Here is a 13,072-nt window from a genome sequence, read left to right on the forward strand (position 1 = left end):
CATAGACATCTTAAGATGGGCACCACTAGACATCACCATAGACATCTTAAGATGGGCACCACTAGACATCACCATAGACATCTTAAGATGGGCACCATAGACATCACCATAGACATCTTAAGATGGGCACCATAGACATCACCATAGACATCTTAAGATGGGCACCATAGACATCACCATAGACATCTTAAGATGGGCACCACTAGACATCACCATAGTGGGCACCATGGCACCACTGCCGGTGATCATCATTCATTCTGCGACAAAACCGCCGCGGAAATGAACCGCGTTTCACAACGAAGACACGTCCTGCACCACTCGGCGATGTGCGAATTAGATGAGAAACAAATAATTGATTCATTAATAATAACAATTATTTACAATATTCGGTGGGGCCATGGGAGCACATCAACCCGGTGATGCACCAATGGCAATGTCGAAGAGGAGAAATTACAATAAAATAAGATACAACATGAGGAATAATGTTATATTTGTTAGGATTCTGGACTTAAAATGTAGGCTATTGTTCCTCTTGAAATTAATGATGAAATACATTACCCCGTAACACAATACATAATAAATGCAATGTGCCACGTAAATAAATAATGAATGGTTAACATTGCACCCTTTTAGAGAGGTAACAAATGTATCAGATATCCTTTAAATGGAGCATTAACTAAAACTGGTATTACAGTATTACAACACTTAAAATGCTTTGCTGGGCCAATATCCAATGTCCTGCCGGTTGAGATATGTTGTTTTAGGATGTGTGATGAAACGGCCTTAAAAGGCAACTGCGTTCCAGAAGCTTCTACACTCCTAGAAAGACTAGAAGCGTGCGAAATAAATAGCGACAATGAAATTAATACGGAAAACAACCAAAGGGATCATTTAAATGAGTTCAAAAGTATTTTGTGACCAATTTTACCATAATTTAATGGATTGTTTAAGAAGTTTAATAATAGTAAACGTTTTTGTAAATCCAACTCTTAATTGTCAAATTGATATGTATTTTGTCGACTGCTTTAGTTATGCCTCATTAAAAGAGAGTATTCAATAATTGTTTTACACATTCTTCATTAAAACAGTCTTTAAAAGGCTAGATTAGTAAACATTCATTATTTCTTTCCATGGCACAATTCATCCTCCATACTAATGTGTTAACGTCTCAGTCTCAATTGAAGTTTAGGGTTCAGAATGAGGGATACTGTGTGTGTGTGTGTGTGTATATATATATATATATATATATATATATATATATATATACAATATATAACAATACACTTAAGTTCAGGTTACAACTAGTTGGGTCAGTGTTCAAATGGGCCTATATTATTATTAGCTATAGTTATAGCTATAAATAGTCAGTTTATAGTTATTTTCTTAACTGTTTTAAGTTTTAACCTGTGCAAGCTGTGATTATACACACCTCTCTACTGAAAGTCAGAAACCTCCACAGAAGATGGGAGCAGTCAAAATGGGCAGAGCAGGAGGATTATTATAAATTGTTGTACGTTGAGAATAGTTTTGTCTGTGTTTTTGTGTTTGTGTGTTTGTGTGTTTGTGTGCGTCGTGTCCGTCAGACGGTGGATAAAGCATCAGTCCTGTGATTCCTGTCTGGAGGCCGTAGAGACACAGGCGCCGGGGTTGGTAAATCATTTGTTAATCACAGTAAACAAGTTGACAGACTACTCTGCTGGTGTTTTCATGGACAGTGTAAATAGCTGTTTCACCGAATGGCCCTATGTCCTCAACAGGACAGTGGATGCTGTTATGGTTATTACTTCACTAATTATATGTTTATTCCCACAGATTTGGGTGAACAGGGCCTTTTCTAAATCACTTTCTCACATACATTCATTCATTCTCTTTCTCTCAAGCTTGGGGACATCCTATTGAAGACTAAACCTGAAGTTATTTTTAATCAAGTTATCGTGACTACACCGATAAACATAGGCACTGGAAAGAAGAGACAGGAGATTGTGTTTAAGACGTGTAATGTCCAGGGTTAGGGTTAGGGTTAGGGTTAGTCTCCTCCCGTTCACAGAACCACGACGCCTCTGGTCGTTTATCCCCACCCTGCCATGGAACCAGTGGGCCCATATAGAGGATTTAGGGCTTGTGAAAGGTTAACGTATCCAGGCCTCAGCAGATCGTTGTTGTAGTTGCATGTGTTCTCAGTCCAAGAATGCAAAAGCTCCTGGAAGAGAGGAATCCATTCTCCCGTGGCCCTCTGTTTGTGTAATCACTGCTGGTTGTATGCCAAAGCTCCACTGTTTGTACCAGGCTGTTGGGCAACAAAGGTTCAGAGTTTGATTTGGTAAAATGGAGCTCTAGTTTGGAATAAGTCATGCGCAAGTACTCACGCACACGCACACGCACACACACACACACACACACACAGGATGTAAAGCTTGTTGAGGAGGGTTGTGATGATGCAGATTATTATATCTTCATCCCATCTTAAATCCACACCAGCTCATCTGCGGGGTTGGGATCCCGTTTCCTCTCCATCAAAAGGCTCCACACAGAACCCTTAAGTACAGTTTATTCTCTCTTCTTCAAACCTGTGTGGGTGCTTCTGAGGAATCAATTATACGATTTGTATCTCAATGTTTCTTAAGCTCCTCTTTGGGGCAGATTAAGGCTGTTGCCCCATGTCAACAGAAGAAAATGTTGATTTTAGCCCACTTTTTTTTTCCCACTAGCGTCCACTGACATCCCTAATACACTTTATCCAAATGACAGAGGAAATGTGTTTATACAACACGGTTTCTTCCAAGTTTTACCCCCTTGGACACGTAGCCATGTATCTGGGCCAATGCAGTGTGTTAATGGCAATAAAAGACCATCAGACATGTATGTTTTAGAATATGTAAAGATTATTGTTTATTTGATTATTACTTTTAATGACCTGTATCTTAGAAATAGTAAAAAGAGCATAAAAGCTGAATATAGCCAAATTAATTCCTAAATGTTAGGCCTAGTTAAAGTCAAAAACATACCAGAGTAACACTTGGTATACATTAAAAACAACAATACATCCATAAATGATCCTATTATTATTTATTATATCAACAATTCCTTCTTTTAAACTTAAACCTTTTCTCCATAATTGCCACATTAACTTAAAGATTTAAATTGAACTGCGGCTGGTGTTTCAGCACGTCTGCCTCCTTTCAGCTTGGATTCAGATGTGTTCTTTGGCTCCAGACGTTTCTTCCACAGGAAACCCATGTCTACAGCTAGTGCTGACAAGGAGAAGTGGACCGCAGCACACCTGCACAGTGCTGAGCAGGAACCGATTCTGACTGTGGTTAGCAACCTTCATTTGTGCGCAGGCGGCCAGGGTGAGTAAAAAGAATCTGAACAACAATCTCCTTGTTGAAGCTGCAGACTAAACAAAGACGAGGCCGGTACACGGCACGTTGTAGATGACTAATAACCGACAGACGAAGAAGCATTGTGTGTCTGGCCTACTGACGATTAGGGGTGAAACGATACTCATTCGTACCGACATTTCTCGGTACAGGTCTAACGGTTCGATGCACGTTTCATTTCGGTACGTTAGCGTGTTACACTCTGAGAGTGTCTCGTCTTGTCCTGATGTTTTGTGTTGAGGACCACAATGGAAATAAGTCCTGGACTATTGTGTTTTGTCTCAATTGTCTGGTCTCAATTGTCTCAATTTGATGTCTTTCCATTTGTGTAAGGCATTTGTTTGATACAATTTAATGAATCAAATCAAAATCCAATTGTTTAATACAAATAAAATAATAAAAACTGCTGTACCGAAAAACATACCGAACCGTGACTTAAAAACCGAGGTACGTACCGAATCGTGACTTTTGTGTATTGTTACCCCCCTACTGAAGATAATACAAATATAGGCCTACTAGCAAATAGAAACAACCAGTTCTCTAAGGCTGGGGGCGTGACGTCACATGGGCGGGTTCGTTTAAACATTAACAGAGTTCAACTACACATCCTTTTTAAAAATGTGTTTTCTGTGCCTCCATAGTTGAATAAAGGTGAAGGAGTGGCAGCTATTTAAATGAGTTACGGGACGTAACCCCAGTAACATAAGAGACGATAACAATGACATTTCACCTGCCGTGACACAGAGTTTCCCTCCATAGCACACGGCTCATGAGAGGCTGGATGATGCAATGCCAGGCAGATGAGGGGCGCCTGGGCTGGACGGATTTAGCACGCAGCTGTGAAGGGCTGATACCTTATCACCATCAGCACAGGCCGAGCCTAACGGTGCACCTTGAAGGCCCTTTCCACGTCTTTGGTCACCAATAACCTACGGAAGCTCACGCTTCGTTTGGCGCTTAACAACTGAAGATATTTTGAAGAGTTTAAAGAAGTACGCATGTGGCCTTGTTTCATTTCTCACTTTTCTAGTACTTTGGTCTCCTATTACAAACACACCATTCTAATATAATTGTCAGTTGGTATTCATAAACTGCTTATACTTTGATATTCCTACCAAAGTATTAGCAGTTTATGAATTGTATTATATATGCAATACATATTTTGGTTGTAGGCTGAATAAATAAAGCACTATTCTGTTTAAAGCAATGCGTCTTGTTTTTCATGTGATCGCGTGCCACGGAAGGTCCATAATATCATATGGACCAAATATCGGTCCTTATGCAAATATTTATAAAGGTCCTAGGACCAATATTTACACACCAACAGTTATGATGGATAGCAGACAGTGACCACCAGTGGAGGAAACCAGGAACAGCATCTAATAAAAAGAAATACAGTAAAAAAATATTTTTTATTCAACAAAAGTATCGGCCTCAAAATATCAGACATGACCTGAAGTGACTCAATGAATGTTGAAGTGTTACCAACAAACACAGTTACATCATCACATTGATACATCAAACAGGTCACAGGCCAGACACACACACACACACACACACACACACACACACACACACACACACACACACACACACACACACACACACACACACACACACACACACACACACACACACACACACACACAGTTTATTTCAATGGTTGGGGCGATAAGGGAAGGGCATGGCCGCCATGAAGGGCTGGGCGGGGTACTGGGGGTGAGGGGGCGGGTGGGGGGGGTGAGGGGGCGGGTGGGAGGCGATGGGGGAGTGGGGGCTGAAGGCCATGGGGGGCGTGTGGATGTTGTTGTAGTACAGGACCGGCCCCGACATCACCAGCTGCAGCAGACTGTTGACACACACACACACACACAATGATAACTTATCAAGACAATATTTCCTATTTATTTATTTATTTATTTATTTGTTTATTTATTTATTAGGGATGCACCGAAATTTTGGCCACCGAAAATTTTCGGCCCAAAAGCGCATTTTCGGCTTTAGGCCGAAACACTTTTATCACCGAAACAACACGGCCGAAACAGGAAATTGTGATGATGCAAAAAAAAAACGCAGCCAGCACACGCTTGTCTGGATAAGCGCCTCTGCGCCAACATGTCTGCGGTGTGGGCATATTTCCATATATCTGAAAAAGACCCACGGATACCGATTTGCAAAACGTGTAATTCTGAAATTTCGAGAGGGGGTAAATCTGCAAAGAGTTTCATCCAAACGAGCCGTCTTTAGCGACGGCTCGCTATGAGACAGCTTCAATGAGCTGTCGGCTATCAGCCGCGAGCTTAGGGACCGTCTGCAAAGTGCAAAACGGAAAACAATGTTGTTTTTTCAGTGCTAAATAAATATTTTTATACTTTTAATAATTGTAATTGATTTATTCTTTGAATTGCAATGCCTTGATTTTAGTGAGGTTAGTACTCAGTCATAGCTATAAATGCAATGGTAGGCCTACTAATAATTGGCATAATAATTTATTTCGGTGTTTCAGTTTTCGGCCTTGGTTTCCTCATTTTCGGTTTTGGCCAAGAATTTTCATTTCGGTGCATCCCTAATATATATATATATATATATATATATATATATATATAACATTATACATTTTAGCAGATGTTTTGGATTTGTATCAGATAATTGTTATCGTAATCATCTAGAACAACCAATTTCCCCTGAAGGAGGTTAAACTAAAAGGTGATGAAGGTTAAACTAAAAGGTGATGAAGGAGGTAAAACTAAAAGGTGATGAAGGAGGTTAAACTAAAAGGTGATGAAGGAGGTTAAACTAAAAGGTGATGAAGGTTAAACTAAAAGGTGATGAAGGAGGTTAAACTAAAAGGTGATGGAGGTTAAACTAAAAGGTGATGAAGGAGGTTAAACTAAAAGGTGATGAAGGTTAAACTAAAAGGTGATGATGAAGGTTAAACTAAAAGGTGATGATGAAGGTTAAACTAAAAGGTGATGAAGGAGGTTAAACTAAAAGGTGATGAAGGAGGTTAAACTAAAAGGTGATGAAGGAGGTTAAACTAAAAGGTGATGAAGGTTAAACTAAAAGGTGATGAAGGAGGTTAAACTAAAAGGTGATGAAGGAGGTTAAACTAAAAGGTGATGAAGGTTAAACTAAAAGGTGATGAAGGAGGTTAAACTAAAAGGTGATGAAGGTTAAACTAAAAGGTGATGAAGGTTAAACTAAAAGGTGATGAAGGAGGTTAAACTAAAAGGTGATGAAGGAGGTTAAACTAAAAGGTGATGAAGGAGGTTAAACTAAAAGGTGATGAAGGAGGTTAAACTAAAAGGTGATGAAGGTTAAACTAAAAGGTGATGAAGGTTAAACTAAAAGGTGATGAAGGAGGTTTAACTAAAAGGTGATGAAGGAGGTTAAACTAAAAGGTGATGAAGGTTAAACTAAAAGGTGATGAAGGTTAAACTAAAAGGTGATGAAGGAGGTTAAACTAAAAGGTGATGAAGGAGGTTAAACTAAAAGGTGATGAAGGAGGTTAAACTAAAAGGTGATGAAGGTTAAACTAAAAGGTGATGAAGGTTAAACTAAAAGGTGATGAAGGAGGTTTAACTAAAAGGTGATGAAGGAGGTTAAACTAAAAGGTGATGAAGGAGGTTAAACTAAAAGGTGATGAAGGTTAAACTAAAAGGTGATGAAGGTTAAACTAAAAGGTGATGGAGGTTTGCGTACTTGTTATGTGGAAGCCGGGAACAGATCGCTCTGAGGTCCTCTGTGGAGAAACAACAAGAGATCAGTGACTGCTTCCCAAACCCTCTCAGCTCTTATTGTTAACAACAAAGCTCATTCCAATGCTCCTCCATTGTTGCCCACGGTTGCTTGCCAACATCGGCCGTAGTATAAATGTCCGGGTGTGTGTCCACCAAGTCAGACAATAGGAATAAGATGTACTCTATAAGCCTAACATGTGAGACAATAGGAATAAGATGTACTCTATAAGCCTAACATGTGAGACAATAGGAATAAGATGTACTCTATAAGCCTAACATGTGAGACAATAGGAATAAGATGTACTCTATAAGCCTAACATGTGAGACAATAGGAATAAGATGTACTCTATAAGCCTAACATGTGAGACAATAGGAATAAGATGTACTCTATAAGCCTAACATGTGAGACAATAGGAATAAGATGTACTCTATAAGCCTAACATGTGAGACAATAGGAATAAGATGTACTCTATAAGCCTAACATGTGAGACAATAGGAATAAGATGTACTCTATAAGCCTAACATGTGAGACAATAGGAATAAGATGTACTCTATAAGCCTACCATGTGAGACAATAGGAATAAGATGTACTCTATAAGCCTCTCATGGTGACCAATCATTGGGTTCTTATGTTCAGTGTAATCGTATACAGTCGGTACACAGGACGCTTAGGAGACCTTTCAAACCTTTTTAATGATCCAAAATGTATCAAACATCGACAGTATGTACATCAATAAGCAGACCAAGTGTTTGGGTCCTACGGCCTGTGCTGTTCAGCTCTGCACGTATCACATGGCAGGCACAGAAACAGACAGCCGCTCTGGGTAACAGGCTACACAGTGACTGGTTATAGTCAGCAGCACTGTGGCAACAGGCTACACAGTGACTGGTTATAGTCAGCAGCACTGTGGCAACAGGCTACACAGTGACTGGTTATAGTCAGCCGCTCTGGGTAACAGGCTACACAGTGACTGGTTATAGTCAGCAGCACTGTGGCAACAGGCTACACAGTGACTGGTTATAGTCAGCAGCACTGTGGCAACAGGCTACACAGTGACTGGTTATAGTCAGCAGCACTGTGGTAACAGGCTACACAGTGACTGGTTATAGTCAGCAGCACTGTGGCAACAGGCTACACAGTGACTGGTTATAGTCAGCAGCACTGTGGTAACAGGCTACACAGTGACTGGTTATAGTCAGCAGCACTGTGGTAACAGGCTACACAGTGACTGGTTATAGTCAGCAGCACTGTGGCAACAGGCTACACAGTGACTGGTTATAGTCAGCAGCACTGTGGTAACAGGCTACACACACGCCCCTATATCCTACAGTGTGAGGACCAGAGGGTCCTACAGTGTGAGGAGGACCAGAGGGTCCTACAGTGTGAGGACCAGAGGGTCCTACAGTGTGAGGAGGACCAGAGGGTCCTACAGTGTGAGGACCAGAGGGTCCTACAGTGTGAGGACCAGAGGGTCCTACAGTGTGAGGAGGACCAGAGGGTCCTACAGTGTGAGGACCAGAGGGTCCTACAGTGTGAGGACCAGAGGGTCCTACAGTGTGAGGAGGACCAGAGGGTCCTACAGTGTGAGGACCAGAGGGTCCTACAGTGTGAGGACCAGAGGGTCCTACAGTGTGAGGAGGACCAGAGGGTCCTACAGTGTGAGGAGGACCAGAGGGTCCTACAGTGTGAGGAGGACCAGAGGGTCCTACAGTGTGAGGAGGACCAGAGGGTCCTACAGTGTGAGGACCAGAGGGTCCTACAGTGTGAGGAGGACCAGAGGGTCCTACAGTGTGAGGACCAGAGGGTCCTACAGTGTGAGGAGGACCAGAGGGTCCTACAGTGTGAGGAGGACCAGAGGGTCCTACAGTGTGAGGACCAGAGGGTCCTACAGTGTGAGGAGGACCAGAGGGTCCTACAGTGTGAGGAGGACCAGAGGGTCCTACAGTGTGAGGAGGACCAGAGGGTCCTACAGTGTGAGGAGGACCAGAGGGTCCTACAGTGTGAGGAGGACCAGAGGGTCCTACAGTGTGAGGAGGACCAGAGGGTCCTACAGTGTGAGGAGGACCAGAGGGTCCTACAGTGTGAGGAGGACCAGAGGGTCCTACAGTGTGAGGAGGACCAGAGGGTCCTACAGTGTGAGGAGGACCAGAGGGTCCTACAGTGTGAGGAGGACCAGAGGGTCCTACAGTGTGAGGAGGACCAGAGGGTCCTACAGTGTGAGGAGGACCAGAGGGTCCTACAGTGTGAGGACCAGAGGGTCCTACAGTGTGAGGAGGACCAGAGGGTCCTACAGTGTGAGGAGGACCAGAGGGTCCTACAGTGTGGTTCTCCTCTCACCTCTGGAGCAGAGCAGCGCCCCGTTGGCCAGCGCCACCTGCAGGGCCTGGGCCAGGCGGTCCAGGGCCAGCTGGGAGAGGGCGTGGGCGTCGCCCGACGGCCCGTGGCCGTGCTTGTCGGCCTGGTCCAGCAGCCGCGAGAGGTCAGAGGTCAGCGTGGCCAGGGTCTCCAGCTGGAGGAGAGCGAGGCGGCCAAACAGCCCCTTCTCGTTCAGGATGTTGGGGAGCAGCATCAGCACCTGAGGAGTCAGGAGACGTTTAGCGTTGGTCTGAGGAGTCAGGAGACGTTTAGCGCTGGTCTGAGGAGGCAGGAGAAGTTTAGCGTTGGTCTGAGGAGTCAGGAGACGTTTAGCGTTGGTCTGAGGAGTCAGGTGACCCTAGCGTTGGTCTGTGGAGTCAGGAGACGTTTAGCGTTGGTCTGTGGAGTCAGGAGACGTTTAGCGTTGGTCTGTGGAGTCAGGAGACGTTTAGCGTTGGTCTGAGGAGTCAGGTGACCCTAGCGTTGGTCTGAGGAGTCAGGTGACCCTAGCGTTGGCCTGTGAGGAGTCAGGTGACCCTAGCGTTGGCCTGTGGAGTCAGGTGACCCTAGCGTTGGTCTGAGGAGTCAGGTGACCCTAGCGTTGGCCTGTGGAGTCAGGTGACCCTAGCGTTGGCCTGTGGAGTCAGGTGACCCTAGCGTTGGCCTGTGGAGTCAGGTGACCCTAGCGTTGGCCTGTGGAGTCAGGTGACCCTAGCGTTGGCCTGTGGAGTCAGGTGACCCTAGCGTTGGCCTGTGGAGTCAGGTGACCCTAGCGTTGGCCTGTGGAGTCAGGTGACCCTAGCGCTGGTCCACTGTCTGTGACCTGCTTGTGTCTTCACCCTTTCACTACAGACGTCCACCATTGCTGATGGTACGTTGCCCTTGTTGCTCCGCTGGTAGAACGCAGGCATGGACCCTTCAGGGCTTTGATTCCCACATGGGCCCGCCTGGTGTGTGGTTAATGATCACATGGTCCAGAGCTCCTCCCACCTGTAGCACGCTGAGGTGCAGCGTGGAGAACAGCCGCCCCGCCTCCGTCTCGCTGTCTGCCGTCCCATTGGTCAGCACCTGCTTCTTGTCTCTCCTGTAGGCCAACGGCGCTTTGACACACCAGCGCACGAGCCCGCCCAGCGGCGTGAGGTCCAGCGAGCTGATTGGCTGGCTGCCAGAGAGGGGCGTGTTCAGCAGAGTGATGAGGACCAGGTGAGGGTCGTCCTGGAGCCATGACACGATCATCTGGAGGAGCTCCAGTGGAGGAGTGAGGTCTTCTGCAGAGACACAGAGACACCAGAGGGTCTTAGTCACCTCACTGTGAAGAGGAGGACCAGAGGGTCTTAGTCACCTCACTGTGAAGAGGAGGACCAGAGGGTCTTAGTCACCTCACTGTGAAGAGGAGGACCAGAGGGTCTTAGTCACCTCACTGTGAAGAGGAGGACCAGAGGGTCTTAGTCACCTCACTGTGAAGAGGAGGACCAGAGGGTCTTAGTCACCTCACTGTGAAGAGGAGGACCAGAGGGTCTTAGTCACCTCACTGTGAAGAGGAGGACCGCTTAGCTCCAGAGGGATCACAAGACAACAAGGAAATGAAAACAACACCAGGAATTCATGTCTAGAGTATCAACTCTGATATCTTATTACCTTAGGTCGATAAAGATTACTCTAACGGAAACATTTCCAATAATATCATGATCGCAGCCAGAGGAATGTTGAAAGAAGCTTGAAAAGCAGAGTGACACAATTGACATCAAATTGAATGCAGCACTTCCAGTTTCCCCTAGGCCTGCAACAGGTCCGTTGAGGTGGTAGAGGGTGGTGACAGCTGTTACCTGTGGTGAGGTGGTACAGGTGACCAGCTGTTACCTGTGGTGAGGTGGTACAGGTGACCAGCTGTTACCTGTGGTGAGGTGGTACAGGTGACCAGCTGTTACCTGTGGTGAGGTGGTACAGGTGACAGCTGTTACCTGTGGTGAGGTGGTACAGGTGACCAGCTGTTACCTGTGGTGAGGTGGTACAGGTGACCAGCTGTTACCTGTGGTGAGGTGGTACAGGTGACAGCTGTTACCTGTGGTGAGGTGGTACAGGTGACAGCTGTTACCTGTGGTGAGGTGGTACAGGTGACAGCTGTTACCTGTGGTGAGGTGGTACAGGTGACCAGCTGTTACCTGTGGTGAGGTGGTACAGGTGACAGCTGTTACCTGTGGTGAGGTGGTACAGGTGACAGCTGTTACCTGTGGTGAGGTGGTACAGGTGACAGCTGTTACAGCTGTTACCTGTGGTGAGGTGGTACAGGTGACAGCTGTTACCTGTGGTGAGGTGGTACAGGGTGGTGACCAGCTGTTACAGCTGTTACCTGTGGTGAGGGGGTACAGGGTGGTGACCAGCTGTTACAGCTGTTACCTGTGGTGAGGTCGTACAGGGTGGTGACCAGCTGTTACCTGTGGTGAGGGGGTACAGGGTGGTGACCAGCTGTTACAGCTGTTACCTGTGGTGAGGTCGTACAGGGTGGTGACCAGCTGTTACCTGTGGTGAGGTCGTACAGGGTGGTGACGGCGGTCACCAGCTGGCAGCAGAAGCGCGGGCTGCAGCTGTGGATGTTGTGCAGTGTGGACATGGACCCCGGCACCAGGCTGCAGTAGTCGTCCACCAGGACCCGGGCCAGACGCACGCAGAACACCCGATGACTCCTCTGGACACACACACACACACACACACACACACACACACACACACACACACACACACACACACACACACACACACACACACACACACACACACACACACACACACACACACACACACACACACACACACACACACACACAGAGATCTGATCTTTGCACGTCAGTGTGTACGTGTGTGCACCTGTGTGTGTGTGTGAGTGAGTGTGTGCCAGTGTGTACGTGTGTGTTTGCCAGTGTGTACGTGTGTGTGTGCCAGTGTGTACGTACGCCAGTGTGTGCCAGTGTGTGTGTATGTATGCCAGTGTGTGTGTGTGTGTGTACCAGTGTGTGTGTGTACACGTACACCAGTATGTACGTGTGTGTTTGTGTGTGTGCGTGCGTACACCAGTGTGTGTGTGTGTGTGTGTGTGTGTGTGTGTGTGTGTGTGTGTGTGTGTGTGTGTGTGTGTACATGTGTGTGTGTGTGTACGTGTGTGCCAGTGTGTGTGTGTACGTACACCAGTATGTACCAGTGTGTGTGTGTGTGTGTGTGTGTGTGTACATGTGTGTGTCTGTGTGTGTGTGTGTGTGTACGTGTGTGCCAGTGTGTGTGTGTGTGTGTACGTACACCAGTATGTACCAGTGTGTGTGTGTGCCAGTGTGTGTGTGTGTGTATGTACACCAGTATGTACCAGTGTGTGTGTGTGTGTGTGTACATGTGTGTGTGTGTGTGTGTACATGTGTGCCAGTGTGTATGTACACCAGTATGTACCAGTGTGTGTGTGTGTGTGTGTGTGTGTACATGTGTGTGTATGTACACCAGTATGTACCAGTGTGTGTGTGTGTGTGTGTGTACATGTGTGTGTGTGTGTGTGTGTGTGTACATGTGTGCCAGTGTGTGTGTGTACGTACACCAGTGTGTGTGTGTGTGTG

At 45.9% G+C, this 13,072-nt stretch overlaps 1 protein-coding gene across 3 annotated transcripts in view; it reads right to left on the minus strand.

Annotated features, from left to right (window-relative positions):
• Nucleotides 1-5,025: 5,025 nt before the first annotated feature.
• The window catches only part of LOC311360928 (integrator complex subunit 15-like), a 10,077-nt gene continuing 2,030 nt past the window's right edge, over nt 5,026-13,072 (minus strand). For all 3 annotated transcript variants that reach the window (XM_084481046.1, XM_084481048.1, XM_084481047.1), the window contains exons 4-8: nt 11,997-12,162; nt 10,467-10,744; nt 9,459-9,696; nt 7,083-7,122; nt 5,026-5,229 (exon numbers count right to left, since the gene is read on the minus strand). In XM_084481046.1, coding sequence (XP_084337172.1) covers nt 5,037-5,229; nt 7,083-7,122; nt 9,459-9,696; nt 10,467-10,744; nt 11,997-12,162 — 915 coding nt within the window. In that variant the 3' untranslated portion in view covers nt 5,026-5,036. The remainder of the gene's footprint in view (nt 5,230-7,082; nt 7,123-9,458; nt 9,697-10,466; nt 10,745-11,996; nt 12,163-13,072) is intronic.

This window comes from Micromesistius poutassou, assembly GCF_964030765.1.
Source record: "Micromesistius poutassou genome assembly, chromosome: 16".
NCBI classification, from domain to species: domain Eukaryota; kingdom Metazoa; phylum Chordata; class Actinopteri; order Gadiformes; family Gadidae; genus Micromesistius; species Micromesistius poutassou.